The sequence below is a fragment of the Sceloporus undulatus genome, chromosome 5 (genome assembly GCF_019175285.1).
Source record: "Sceloporus undulatus isolate JIND9_A2432 ecotype Alabama chromosome 5, SceUnd_v1.1, whole genome shotgun sequence".
Taxonomy (NCBI): domain Eukaryota; kingdom Metazoa; phylum Chordata; class Lepidosauria; order Squamata; family Phrynosomatidae; genus Sceloporus; species Sceloporus undulatus.
Window position 1 is genome coordinate 171022507 of NC_056526.1, and position 15309 is coordinate 171037815.

General features: G+C 41.0%; 1 protein-coding gene across 4 annotated transcripts in view; it reads left to right on the plus strand.

Moving 5' to 3' along the window:
- The first annotated feature begins 2779 nt into the window (after nt 1-2779).
- EIF4E (eukaryotic translation initiation factor 4E) overlaps nt 2780-15309 on the plus strand; it is a 17427-nt gene continuing 4897 nt past the window's right edge. Inside the window, exons 1-6 of one of the 4 annotated variants that reach the window (XM_042469412.1) lie at nt 2781-2906; nt 6984-7090; nt 8951-9046; nt 9739-9802; nt 10440-10553; nt 13519-13658. In XM_042469412.1, coding sequence (XP_042325346.1) covers nt 2889-2906; nt 6984-7090; nt 8951-9046; nt 9739-9802; nt 10440-10553; nt 13519-13658 — 539 coding nt within the window. In that variant the 5' untranslated portion in view covers nt 2781-2888. Of the gene's footprint in view, nt 2907-4403; nt 4780-6983; nt 7091-8950; nt 9047-9738; nt 9803-10439; nt 10554-13518; nt 13659-15309 lie in introns of those variants that run through there. The other 3 variants (XM_042469411.1, XM_042469415.1, XM_042469414.1) reach the window with 3 other exon arrangements.

Genomic DNA, 15309 nt, shown 5'->3' on the forward strand with positions numbered 1-15309 from the left:
TTCATGCAGTTTGACCCCTCATATGGTGCATCTACACTGTAGAAATCATGTGGCTTGACACCGCTTTTAATTGCCACAGTGCTGTCCTTCACAATCCTGGGAGTTGCAGTTTTGTAAGGCCCTGGCCCCCTTTGTAGATGCAAACATAGACACTACACAGATTTATGACTATCCAGACAGACTATCCAGACTGATGAGAGGCAGGAGAGATAGAAAAATTCAGTAAGGACCGAAATAGTGTGACGATATACTTGTATAAAAATGGGATGATTTATCCATTTCCCCAAGAAGAATAATTCAGTTCTAACAGTAGGATATAAGGTAAAAGAGGAGAAAAATTTAAATTAGTAGTATTAGTATAAGATGGGAGCATTTCAAGGAAGAGAGAGGTAGCTGAGGGGTTTTTTTAAACCCAAGTATTGTAGGAAAGGAAGTAAGTGAATATAATTATACATGTTTATTATTATAGGTCTGTTGCTGTTTCTCAGAGGATGCATATATGTGTTGTTTTATTTTGAAAAATAATAATGTTGGAAAGCCTTATAAAAAGATACTCTGAAAACCCAACATGGATAAACCCTTTGCAGATTTATTTGGAAGTAAGGCTTACTGAATTCAATCGTCTGTTAAGTCCTGTTCAGATTTGTGACTAAAGTTTAATTCCATCTGATCATCACAAAGTGAGTCAACATTTGCTGCCTGTTGTCTTTTAAAAGTATTATTGAAGATAAGAATGAAAATATATTGTTCGCTTAGTGTTTATTTTCCAGTATATACTATTATTTCCATGTAAATTTTTTAACTTAGATTTTATTTCTGAAGCAGCAGTTACATGGAAAATTATAGCTTTGCCAAGACAAAGAACAAGAATGACTCTTCCTGGGCTTGTTGTCTCACCCTGATTCCTGCCTAATCATACTTATGATCGCGTCATTGTGGTTCAGTCTGATCTTGTCAACAGCATCTGCTCACCTAAGAAATTAATTAATAAACTCTAATGTCAAACGTCACTGGGTTTTAAGGGGAAAAGCAACGCCGTCTTTGGTAGTGTGTGGTGCCTCTCGTATCTGAAGGATTTCGGCTTCTTTGAAAATACGAGACACAGTTTTCTAAGTGCCAAAGTATCAAATCAAATCAATCAGGGCAAAACAAGAGAAGCAGCAATATCCAAATTAGTAATTATAATCTCAAACTTGACACATCAAGTTTTTAATCCCTTTTCCCTGCCTTTCTATTCTAGAGATGCATCTAAAGTCTAAACTCTTTCTTTCTTTCTTTCTTTCTATTTCTACTAACTTATTTGTGTGCTGAATCTAAATATTAACCATTTCTCTCAGGGAATACCATGAAATTGCAAGCGATACAACGCTTTAATTTTCCCATTCTGGCAACTGGCTGGAGAACGAAGTTAATTCATAAACTCCAGAAGACAAGATGACTCCTGGATTTACAGATGAAAGTGTACCCAATGGACATAGGTTTATCTCAGGTCCAAAACACACCGCAGAAATTTGGGGATTTGTAGTTTCATGAGACATTTAGCCCTGATGCCACAGCAAACTACAATTCCGAAGATTCCCTAGCAGAATAAATGCTATGGAATTGTGGGATTTGTAGTTTTGTGAGCTATTTAGCCTTCTCTGTGAGAGAGCCCTGATGCCACAGTAAACTGCAAATCCCAGGATTCCATAGGATGGAGCCATGGCTGTTGAAAAGGCGTCAAAGTGCATTGATTCTGCAACTGCATCTCCTCCTTTGCAATTTCCCCCCCAATTCTGATGCAGCTAAAAGGTTTCAGCCAGACAGAGGATGAAGAGAAAAGGGAAAGTGGGTCGAAAGAGGAGAGGAACTTTGTAACTAGGGGCCTTTGTTAGTCAAGAGATGCCTGTATGGAGACCGAGAAAGAAGGCGATTTGGCTGCTGGGAGCAATGGTGAGACAGTGCAGTGAAGTGTTTCGAGGGCCAGACTCGACTATGACTCTGGAAACCAGGTTTCCAATGCCTGCTGGGCCACAGAAACGCACTTGGTGACCTTGGGCAATAAGTCACACTCTCTCAGCCTCTGCAGGGGACGGCAAGGGCAAACCTGCCAAGGAAACCCCGTGAAAGGTTCGTCTTAGGGCCGCCATGAGCCGGAAAGGCCTTGAAGGCACAGAGACTGCTCTGGGGGCCTTTGCGGCAACGCAGCCCCCGGGTAGAAATACCCCGAAGTCAATAAACTCTTTCCACAAGGTCTATTGACAGCCAGAGTACCTAAACGTATCTATAAATACTACTATTCGACAGGGATCCATGCTTCAGGCTTGAAGCGTGTTGTGTGCATGTGTTTTCATACCAGGGGCCTTTAGGGGGTCAATCTGCCTTTTGAAGCCCTTCCCTGACAGAAAGGATGGAATGGAGGACGCGTCCGGGGAAAGGAGGGCGGCCCGGACGCTCCCCCTCCCAGCTCGCAGCGGTCGCTGAGGGATGACGTCACACATGCTGACGCGCCGGTGACAGAAAAAGGGGCCTCAGCGAGGCGGCGCCTGCAGTACCCGCTCCTTTCCTCTAGGGGCCACTCTCCCGCTCTGAGCAAGCGCCGCTTCCTCAGCCTGACATGTCGGCCTTTCCCACGTGACTCTCTCTCTCTCCTATCGGGGGGGAGCGGAGGGAAAGGCGAGAGAAAAAGAACCCTCCCTCCGAGACTACAATCCCCAAGAAGCCTCGGTCCGCTCGTCCCTTCCCCTCAGCAACCTCACAAGGGCCTCGCGCATGCGCTGAGCCGCCAAAACGGCCACCTCCCCCACGTGACCCCGAGCCGACCAATCGGCGTCGAGCCTGCCGCCTTCCCCCCCTTTTACCTCGCTCTACCCCCCTCCCCTCCCCTCCCGAGAGCAGAGCGATCTAAGATGGCGACGGTGGAACCGGTGAGTGTGCCCTCATTCCTTCCCTTTTCCTTGCCTCTTCCTTCCCGCCCTTCCCAACGGTGCCACGTTGGGCCTGCATTAATATATGGATATGGATATTTAACCAGCTGAGGGGAAAGGAGGTAGTTTGGAGGGAAGGGAGGAAGAGGCGGCCTGGGCGTGAGAGAGAGAGAGCGTATGTGTGGTGAGGCAGGCGCGCGCATGTACGGCGAGCGAAAGGGGCCGTTTGTGTGTGCGCGCGCGTTAAAGAGTAATATGGGGGCCGCTCGGGGGCGCGCGAGCGGCCGTTGGGTTCTGAGCGCGTGGAGGCCAGTCGATTGTGACGTCACAACTTGGGCGGGGGCGGGAGGGGCGGGGGCGGGAGAGAGAGAGAGACAGACAGACAGACAGACAGAAAGGGAGTCTGAGGAGGTTCCCTGAGGAGAGCCTCTTTCCAGAGCTTACCCGTCTCCCTCTTATCTTCCCCCTCTTCCCTTCTGGGTTTTTGCCCCATAGTCTTCCTTCACCACTATTCTTCCATTCATTCCCCATATTCCTCCATTTATCCCCCATATTCTCCCATTCGTTCCCCCCATTCTCCCCTTTCTCCCACTGTCCTTCCACCCCCTTCTTCCACTCCCCCTCACTCCGTTCTTAGTTACTTCTTCTACTTTCAACCCATCCTGGGCTCTCTCCCCCCTTCAGCCCAGTTCAGTCCATTCATCTCCAAGGGCAAAAGAGACGCTGCTGGGTCAATTTAGGGCCCTTTTCCTTATCTTGAAGGAGTCTTGCCTTCCTCTTAAGGCATAAATCCCCTCCTTTTTTTCCCTTTGAGTCTCAGGCCTACTTCTTCCTTCTTACTTTTGAATTTAGTTTAAAAAAAGACCCAGTGGGCGTGTGGCCCTGGGGGGCTCTTTGGGACCCCAGACGAAAGAGGGGCTTTGGGGAATTCCTGCTCTAGCCTAAGCCTTCTAGAATAGCACCTTGAATCTGCATACCTTTTTGATAGTATAAAGAAACCCCTGTTTCTTTAATAATATCTGTGTGTCTTTTCATTACTATAGAGAAGCCTGTGCCTCCTTAATTATACCTCAGATCTGTCTCCACACAAGAAGATCCTGTCTTTCGTCCAGGCGTCCTGCCTGCAGTCACCCCAGGCTTAGTCAGTAGGTTGTCTTCTCCCAGCTCTGTCCAGTTTTTGTGGCCCAAAGGTCACTTGAATTATTAATCACAAAGCCAAAGAGCCCTCTTCTCTCTCTTGTTCCTGCAAAGTGTCCTTAGGAGACTTGAGTGATGCACAACTGGAGCTTGGGGTGCTGAAGGTTTTTTCAGCTCTTCTTTTTTCAGGAGCATCCGTTGGCAGCGGAGGCTTTGAACATAAGCAAGCTGGCCCTGTACCATTGGTTTCCACGCTGCAAAGAGCAGCACGTCATATTCCAGGGTTAGATAACAACATTTCGCTCAAGATCTAGCCGGACTGAGGGTTGCTGGGGGGGTGTAGCATGTGTTCATTATGGCCCTCTGCCACATCCTGCAAGAACATGTCACATTCTGTTTCAATCGTAATTTTGAAGAGTAGGCATAGTTCAAAAACATTGTTTTTCTTGCTCCACAGATGTTTCTGAACATATAGGGATTTTCATAGAGATAGAAGGAAGAGAGTAACTATGGATTGATCAGTCATTATTTCTAGCTCGTAGTCTTAAGTACACTAGTCCTTTGGGAAGCAGCATTTCAGTAGTTCCCAGTGTTAACTAGCCCCTCGTTTTTGTCAGTATCGTCAACTTCTAAAGAAAGTGTGGGTGGTTACAGGGCACTTGTATCAAAATCCGTGATTTGCAACCTGTTAGTCACCATGATTGAAAATCTCACTGGGCTATGTACTGTAGTAAGGGTAAGTATTAGCTCTAATGCTCTGTCGTGGTTTCTTTCCTTCAGAGAGTAGAAACTGGTTAAGCCTCATTAATGCTTATATAGAATGAAGATGTAGAAATTTAGTTTATCTCTGCTGTAACAAGTACTTGAAATATTGGTATTTCAATATTTCAGTGCTCACTGACTTCAGTAGAGTAGTTTTTGCTGTTCAGAAAATATATTATTTTAAGAGATTGGGATTGACACTTCCATGATTTCTTCTTGGAGAATAAGCAAAACGAAAAAGGCTTGGTTTTAAAACTATATAAACATTTGCTCCGGTAGTTTCCTTGACACACAGGGTAAGTATGATCTGTTGACTTCAGCTTGTGTTATCCAGCAAGGATGTGTCAACCCCAATTTCATTGCTGCTTGGATTCATAGTTGAAGGTGTGATTATTGTAATGTGGATCATTCACATGCATCATGTACTTAAAGAACAACAAGATTAGATCTTGTAATTACAGCCAGTGAGGCAGGTAATAAAACTGAAAGCTTGAAGTGCCATCAGTCATTTTTGCTAGTTATGACAGGTAGTCATTCTTCCATTTACTGAGTCTGCTGTACTTTTGTTAGTTGCGCAGATGATACTTAAAAGAGTTTTTTTTTTTGAGTTGCCAGGTAATGCATAGGCCTGTTACAGACTGCCAAAATAAAGCTGTTTCGGGTCTTTTTGGAGGTATGCTGTTTAAATGATTCATGCACCCTAAGAATCCGGAAGCTGCACCAAAAGCTGCACTCCAGTGCTTAGGAATAGAGTGTGGCTTTGGCGCGACCTCCAGACTCTTAGGACCCAGGCATCATTTAAACAGCATACCTCCAAAGAGACCCGAAGCACCTTTATTTTGGCAATCTGTAACAGGCCATAGAGTTTTAAAATGGGTCATTTCAACTTTATTACTAGTTCCTTAAATCAGAATTTTCAATCTTAATCTGTTAAGAGGCAAAGAAATGCAATGTTGCTGCTTCCTTCCCAAAGCAAGGTGAATAGACTTTTAGAAACCACCAACCCCTAGTGTAAAAGTTTGAATCCTAAACAAATTAATTGTATTTAAAGTAATCTGAAATTGTGACTTCTCACATTGATTTCACTGGGGAAGTAAGGGATGAAACAGACTGCCCCAAAAATGCTGGATTGAGGGCCTCACGGCAACTGCATACCGTGGCCCCAATCTGGCTATTTGCCGGTGCAAAAATGCAGCAGAAAGCTGCTGCTTTTTGAGTTGGCAAAATCTGGCTTTTCCACTGCAACTATATTGCGTATAATGTCTAAACGCTGCACCGCCAGAGTGATGTAAAGCGGCCTCCGTGTAAACAGCTGGGCAGCGTGATGTTGGCTTCCTGCCGGCTTGAGGGCATGCATCATGCGTACATCATGCCCCCAAGCCACTGGGAATCCAGCTTGTTTTGCTGGTCTCTTCCAACCCTAAGTGCATATATTTTAGTCTGTATCATACCATCTGTCTTTGCTTTCTTTGAGGATTCTGAAAATCTCAACTGTCTGTATTTGTCTTGTATTATGATATAGAATGCTGCTGTCTTGATACATTTCTCCTAACCAAATAGATCTAGCAACATAAGGTAATCATTGGCTTGGCTGTACTTAAGAATGACCTTGTCCAATAATATTGTAGTATTTGAAATACTGTATATCAAGGTGATGGAGGCCAATGAAAGTGTCTTCTTAGCTCACTACATTGTACAGATATTCAGGAATTTGTTGTCTTTAGATCAGGTTTGCCAACTTGTAGATAGCCAGAAATTGTTGGACAGCAACTTCCATCAGATTTTGGTAGCAAAGCCAATTGCTGTCCAACATCACGCTGTATAGCACTTCCCTGATGTATACCTGAGACCTGTTTGTTACACTGGATCCTTTTTGTGTAATTTTCATTTAGAAATGTTGTGTGGTGGGGATTATGCTGTATTTGCACACTTTTACCAGTAATGAAAGATACTGGGCCAAGTAGCAGTTTTGGCTTCTTTTCTTCCCACCTGTGACTGTATAAGGATTGTCTGAGCTTTCACATGAATTCATTCAGTACTGTCACAAAATCATCCAGTCATCTAGTACTGTCCGTGTTACAATGATTTGCAAAAAGTTTCTTCCTTTTACAAGGTGACAATTTGCAGCTTGATATGACACAGTTGTAAAAAGATTAATTGCTAATTTTATTTATGTAGGAAACCACTTCTAACCCTCAGACTTCAGAAGAAGAGAAAACTGAAACATCAGCAAGTCAGGAGATAGTCAGTCCTGAACCATATATTAAGCATCCGTTACAAAACAGGTAAGGCATATGCCCTCTGAATAGTATAATAGCATGTTATGAGACTAAAAGCTGTAGCAAAAGATTTACAGGATTTTTTTTGTTACATGTAAGTTTGACATATTAAAAATCTACATGTTTAAGTTAATATTGAAAATGATAAACCTAGCATTCATTTCATATTATCAGCTTGTTTGGTGTTAATGTTGACCTTTGAAGTGCAATGTTGCCGTTCGTGAATATTTCTTTTTAAAAGAAATTATTTTTTATATTAGCAGTTCAGCTGAATAGCAACCCTCTGTGTTGCAAATACTAATAGTAATAGTTATTTAAGAGCCCATTCAGACAGGACAAAATAAAGCTGCTTCAGGTCACTTTGGAGGTATGCTGTTTAAATGATGCATGCATCCTAAGAGTCCAGAAGCCACACCAAAGCCACACTCCAGTCCTAAGGACCGGAGCACAGCTTTGTCGCAGCTTCTGGCTTCATAAGAGGTGTGTGAAATTTAAACAGCATACCTCCAAAGTGACCCAAAGCAGCTTTATTTTGGCCTGTCTGTACAGGCCCCAAGTCTCTTTGAGAGTTAGAGCATATTTATAGTGCAGTGAATTCTACATTTACACACATGCTCAGTTATCCCATTTTGAAAAAAAAATATATACCAAGATGAAAAACATGTGGCCCAGATTTTGTTATCATCCTTTACCATGGCTGGACATCTTATAGTTTCTGTGAGTTGCAGTCTGTCTACATCTGGGGGGAAACCTTGCTCACCTTTAAAATACATAGAAAGTGAAAACAAGTTTTTCATACTTTTCATCTCCATTTGTCTATTTTAGGAAACTGCTAAAGATATGTGGCTTTTTAGCCTTTAAAAAAAATCAAATCTATCTTTTCCCCTGCGTTTCCACTTTCTTCATTATCCAGATATGCTTTCTTGAAATTAACTGACAGTTTTGAGATAGGTTGCAGCTGGGAATAACTATAGTTTGTGAAATCATAATGCCAATGTGGTCGGTGCCAGCAGATTTCCTTTTAGTCAGATTTAATCAGATTTCAGTCAGATTTAGTCAGAATGCCCACGTCAGCATTACTTCAAATCAAAGGTGGGCAAACTGCAGACCACATCTAATCTCAAAGGTTATTATTAAAGTTCACAACTCACCCATGTGCTGAGAAACTTTTTTAATAGAAAATTGTTTCTTGTTACCTGAAGCAGTGGGTTTGTGCGTTTTTGGGAGGTCCTGGCTCCCTATTTTTCAACGCCTTGAAAATTAACATGAAACTGGAGTGGTTATTTGATACTCTGTTAAAGGATTAGTTAGCATAACATGCATTTGGGAGAAAATTGTCCATGGATCTTGCAGAGCGTCTTACTTCTCCCCTACATAAACTATCCATGGTTATTTTAATATTTTGCCAGCTCATGTGTTAATAATATCATGCTGAATTGCATTTCTAAAATGTCTTAAAATAATATGTCCACTTAGTATTGGTGTGTATTCTACATGTGTTGCCGCTAAGTCAGTTATGTCGTAGATGTTCTGTTAAGTGCATGTTAAAATTTTATATTTCAAATACATCTCCCTCAAAGTATATTGAATTCAAGAAATAGGTTTTTATAACCTTTTTTCCTCCCCCCCCCCCAGTCATTAAGTCTAAATATAAAGATTGGTTGGCAGTCAGGTGTCTTCCATGGTTGTCAGTGTTGGCATATACAGACTTAGTCATACCTCCAACAATCTGGGAATTAAGTTTTTTGGCTTCTCTTCATGTGTGCTTTTCCTTTCTAGATTGCTTCCATGCTCTATGTGTGACTTTAAAAACCTTAAGTGAATGGTAGTACACTGTAGCCTAACTGAAATCAATATTTTTTTCAGGTGGGCGCTTTGGTTCTTTAAAAATGACAAAAGTAAAACCTGGCAAGCAAATCTTCGTCTGATTTCAAAGTTTGATACTGTTGAAGATTTTTGGGCGTAAGTCAAGCTTTCCAGTGCCACTGTCATTAATTGCTAAAGTTTGTATTTTACCTTGCAGTACATTACTATGTAGCTTTTGCAATCACTGTAGAAAAACTCTGTACACCAACAGTGGGGATTATGTGGAAAGTTTCAAATTACATTTTTTAAAATTCTCAATTGAACTTTAATTTTTCTCCCTTTCTGTTCATTATTCAGAATGACCTAAGGAAACACAGGGAACTGAGTAAGTTGAACGAAAGGGTTTCTCAAAAAAGACAACAACAACAAAGAAAACACCTGGACAGACACTTCAGTTTTTTAAATTAACACATGAAGTGTGGTTTAGGAAATGTTCATGGAATTTTAAATAAATACATAAATAAGGAAGCCTTGGAGAACTACCCTTAATCAACTTTGGTAGCAATGCTGTCCATTTTTGGGAGCCGTGCTCTAAATATTTATTATGCTGACTACATTGAACAGATTGTCCTAAATTGTGGATGTTTTCATTTGACTAGACAGGGGTTTTGTTTTTTCCTTTTATTATCAAATTATTCCTTAAGAGATGCATGTATTCACATTGAAAAACTTAAATTTCATAGTTGAGATTATACATTTGTGTACGTTTTAGATTTTAAGTATTTTTATAATCTTTTGTTTATGGTAGTTAACTTCCTTAATTATATTTTGTTTCCCCCCCCAAATAGGTTGTATAACCATATCCAGCTTTCTAGTAACTTAATGCCTGGTTGTGACTATTCACTTTTTAAGGTATGTAAAGAAATTTGGCTGGTTGGATTTATCATTTGATTGTAAGTTCCTACAAGGCAGGGGGTTGGATGGTCCTTGTGGTCTCTTCCAACTCTATAATTCTTACAATTTCAGAGTTTATAAGTGGATGGGGGGGGATGGGTCACCCCAGAAGAAAGTGGATTAAGATGGTATCTAAATTGCACCACTGTGCAAACTGTTGACTTACTGCATTAGACACAGTTACCTTCCCTGTCCACAGCATGACTCTTAAATTCAGAAACAGGTATGAAAAACAGCTCTGGAATTTTTATAAACAGCTAACACCAAATACAAATTAGTACATTTTACCATTTGAAAATGTGACAGTGCTTTTAAATGTCCCTGCTATCTTATTACTTGCTGTCACTTTTTCACACTCTTGCCTATAAATGAAATTCTTAAGCCAGCCTATCGAGACTTCTGTAGCAGTAAGAAAGATCTTTCATTACAGTGGCACGTACATTGATATTCACAAGAGAATCGTTTTTCAAAATATATAAATGAAATATTACTATTGTGGGGAATAGTTTGATTCTAACTAATACTTTAAGTCATGCAGTATTTGGTTTTTCACCATACATATTAAATGATATGTATTCAAATTTCGTTTTTTAAGGATGGTATTGAACCCATGTGGGAAGATGAGAAAAATAAACGAGGAGGACGATGGCTAATTACATTAAACAAGCAGCAGAGACGAAGTGACCTTGATCGCTTCTGGCTAGAGACAGTAAGTGTTTTATAAGTTTTTAGTCTTGATCAGATCTGAAAAATGAGCTGTTTTCTTCCTAAATTTCTAAAGGGACTAATAATAGCCACAGCTGTACCATTCCTTGATGCAGGGGTGCTTAGTTTGGCACAAAATGCAGAGATCCATCCATATGGCAACCCTTTGAGACTGATAAAGCTTATTAGATTCTGGGAATGTTCTCGAGGGAAGGTGCAGAAGGGGAGATTGGCTCTGTAGCTTCGCCACTGCTGGAGGTGGGTAGTGGAACTGAGGCTATGAAATAGGAAGGGAGACAGCAAAAGGGCATAGTACACTGAATCTGAGCAAATAGGGGAGGGATTTCCTTGTGGTCAGGGATGGGCACAGGGCAGCCCTGCAGATGCTGTTGGACTCAACTCTCTGTAGCCTTACCTTACCAAGTATAGCCAAGAGGCAGGAATTCTGGGGTGTGTTGTTCAATAATCGTGGGAGGGAGTATTTTGTCCACCTTTCCTCAAGGGTTACGTGTCAGCAATAGGCAGGACCAACTCCAAAAATGACAGGGTTGAAGCAGTATTCACAGCAAAGAGGTCTGTTTTGGAGCCTCTTCGCAATATTCGTCTATGAAGTTCTGGAAACCTTCTGTAGTTATCAGGTGCTCTCATCAGTTTCTGGAAATACACCAATGTTTTAGAGCACTAGCAAAGATTTGGGGACTGTTGCAAGAAACAGTGGCTACAGGGAAAGTTCTGTGTTCATATTTCTTTCTGTTCATTCTGATGGTTGGGAGAACCTGTATTGCTTTGTCATATGTGAATGAGTGTAGAGAGTACCTGCTGTGTTTGGCAAAAGGAGTGTGGGCATGGCCTACATAAGGGATGGGTGAATTGCAGGGTGCATGCAGCTCACAGGGCTGTTTTTGTATCTCCACCATCCAAAAATATTTTTGCAATGAAATTACTATTTGTGTCCAAGAAGCCTCCAGGGTTTCAGCTGGCATTTGGGACTATGAGGAGGTGCTGGAGAGTCCACGGATCACTATGCTGGCTCAGCTTCTTCTATACTAATAATATGATATTCCATTAGGCTAAGCTTATAACCATTGCTTTTGAATCTCTTTATGAAGACGTTAGACATTTGGAATTGAATGTCATCAGTTCCTTGGCTTTTTATGAATATTCCAGAGCTGTCTCATTTCTAATTCAGTAGTTGGAAGCTGCTGGATGAGTGGATGTAGTGAAACAGATTGAATTTCTACTAGGCAAGAAGGAGATAGTGTAGGTTGAACTGAATATTCTTGTCATTGATGAGGATGATATTCTCCCATTCTAATCAGGATAGAGGTTAAGAGCTACTGTTAAATACTATTTTGTTCATCTCCAGGTGCCAACAGTGGCTAAAAATCCTATTTAACCATTTTCGTGTATATTATCTTCCTTGCTGGAGATAATGGGTGTAGACATAGTTCATATTTGAGAGATAAGGTTGTATAAGAGCTAACATGGGGCTGCTTAAATTGGCTTGAACATTTCAGTTGATTCAGTAATGTTTATTTGATGTTTTATTGTAAAATTAATAAAACATATGATACAAGAAATTTTCAGCTAGTCCAGAAGGCTATTATCTATGGGAAGGCAGAAATATAGGCCCAGTACATACCACACTGAAAGGGAGGGCTGGAGGCAGCTGCTTTTCCTGCAGAGGGATGCCGCAGCAACCAAACTGGCGTCCCTCCGCCCCAAAAAGAACCTGGAAAAAACAGGTTCTTCTTGGGATGCTGCGCACACATCACGAGTGTGCCATTGGCACACTTGTGATGTAAGCAACGCGCAGCAACGTTTATACGCTGTGCGTCGCTTACATCATGATGGCAGCCCCCATATGGACAGGAGGCCATCATTATGCCGCCACTATGAAGTCCTAGGATTAGGGACTGTGCGGTTGGTGTATGGTCCCTAACCCTAGAATCGCCGCCTGGACACCGCTTCTTGGTGGTATGTACAGGGCCATAGTCTCTTCTGTGACAATATGCTGAGTTCCCATGGACAAACATATAGGTCCAAATTCAAGGTACTGATGGTTGTTTTATGACCTCAGAGTGCATTTCCCAGTATTTTTATTTGCTATTTTAACTCTATTCTCAAACTGAAAAAAGATCTGGGCTTATAAATGTTACTGTTTATATTATATGGAGCAGACTCTGCTTCTGTGTCCCCAAACTAGGAGATGAAAGGACTTTTTGGAAAAGGAGTAGAGCCTACCAATTGTTTCAAGTTATGGAACAACCTCTCTGATCAGAGCCAAAGCCATAATGGTTTTTAGTGATTTCTCAGTGGTATCCAGATGTGCATGTCTGGTTGTGTCAAATTTTGTGTCATTTTTAAACATCTGTAATTCCTTCTCTTGCATTCTGTTTAAGTTTTTGAGAGGAAGTCTGATTTTTAAAATAATAATAATAATAATAGCATCTTGCTTGAGTTTGATGTATGTGCTTTATTTTCCTCTTTTGCAATAAGACAGTAAGAACAGTGGTGATGCTTTGTTTCACAGATAAAAATCTCTTCTGCTCCTTGCATGCTAGTTGATTTGGCACACTTCCCTCTAAGCTTACTCCATGACACCAGTAACACCAATTCAGGATGCTAGTTTTGGCCTGTACTTACTGGGGTAAAATATTTTGGGGAAGAGAGCTTTCTCACTTATGAGTCCCTGAGAGCTTTACAATTTGTTACTTAATCTCTGCTCCAGATTCGTCCTCCTAAGGATCTGAGGAAGTGGTTATCAGAAAAGGGGCCTTCTTTATAGTAGTTCAGGAATATTTTTCATCAAGAAATCAGAACGTGTTTGTCTTTTGTCAGAGAAGAGATGGTCAAATGTGTGGGATTTGTGTGAACATTCTGTCCCTTATGTGGTATTAATTTGCTTCCATGCTTAATTGCACTTTGCTGTTTAGACTACTTCTCTAATGTTATCTTCACTTTCATAGCTGCTGTGCCTTATTGGAGAGTCCTTTGATGACTACAGTGATGATGTATGTGGAGCTGTTGTTAATGTTAGAGCTAAGGGTGATAAAATAGCAATATGGACTACTGAATGTGAAAACAGGGATGCTGTTACACATATAGGGTAAGTTATGTTAATTATTTATTAAGTAAAAATATATGCCTGTAGGTCACCTGTCAGCTAATGGGAGGCCTCATGAATTTCATAAGGTTTGCTTAGGCAGACAATACTCAGATGTGGCTTGCCATTGCTTCCCGCTGAATATAGCCTACAACACCTGGTATTCCATGCTGTTATCCTCGGTATAACCTACACACAGTTGGTTCTGATGGCATAATGATGGGAACAGACTGCAACAAGCCTTGGCCTTGTGTGTTCCCTTTACAGCCACAAGGACATGTGATTTATTTATTTTTAAACCACAGGCTAGTCTTGCAAATCCCATGCCGTAGTTAACTTTTTTTCATTTTATTTGTGTATTGATTTCTAGCCGTAATGAGCAAACACAATCAAAATTATATACATTCAGAAAATACGTACAGACAATAAAGAAACAGTAAAAAGAAAAAGGGAAGAGAACAAACAGTAGAACTCTGGCTCCGCCGCCACCATTTTAACTGTCTTGAAGAGTAAAATAGAAATGATAGGGAGAAAATACATTATCCTACTGTTACATATCCAACAAAATAGTGCTTCCAGAATTACTACTATCCATAGCCACAAATTGTTACATTGTTAGATTTCTTATTGTCTTAAATGTGCATAAACTGTTTGCAATCTTCCAAAAAAATCATGTAAAACAGCCTTCTCCAACCTTTAACCCATTAACAATATAAAAAGTGGTATCAAATAGCTACTTAAGGAGTTGCAGAGGGCAGTAGTGTACTGATTCCAGATGTGGAGCTCCAATTGGGGGATACTGTCAAGTAGAAATGGCTCAGGGGGCTGCCTTAGGATTGTGGTGTGGCCAGCTGTGCTGAGGAATCAAGTGAGATATGAACAGAGTGTCTGTCTGACCTCAAACAAGACCGAATTGGCAGTGCCTAAACAGGCATATTTATAGACCAAAACCTGTCCCAGAGCAAAATTCGGGATTAAGGGATATCTTCCAGGAGGAAAGGATGAGAACGGAAGTCACAAATGGCTGGAAAATCCGTGCAAATATCTTTGAACAAAGAAGAAAAGTGTACTTGGATTTCTGTTCACTTGCAAACCCAAGGTCTATCTCCCAGCATCACTCCTATCAGCGATAGAATTGTGCAGATTCCAATCTTGATTGATCTATCCTGGCTACATGTTCTTCAGCTTTCCCATGCTGAGCTTCTCAGACCTCCTTATATGTAAGGCTAGTTTCCTGCACTGGGGCACCTTCATGGCTATGTGCTCTCAACATCATTTGATATCGGAAATGAGGAGGGTTACAGAGGGCCAGACCTTGTGGTAACAATGCAAAACAGCAGGCCTGATAATACAGTTCAATGTTATGAACTCCCAAGCCACTCCTTTCTTTAGCATCATACATTTTTTTTAGTTTTATTCTGGGTTTCCTTGCGTGCCAAACAGATCTGGATATTTCTTTCTGCCATTGCCAAGAGGTATTCCATTTCTTGTAATAGAGATTGTTTAAAGGAAAATAAAAGGTTTACAAATGGCAGAACACTTGCTTTTATTATTGTGATTCCTCCCTAATGGGATAGATGTAACTTTCTCCATTTTTAAAAATCTCTTTTAATTTCTTTCCAGACTTTCTCATGATTATTTGAAACATTAAACT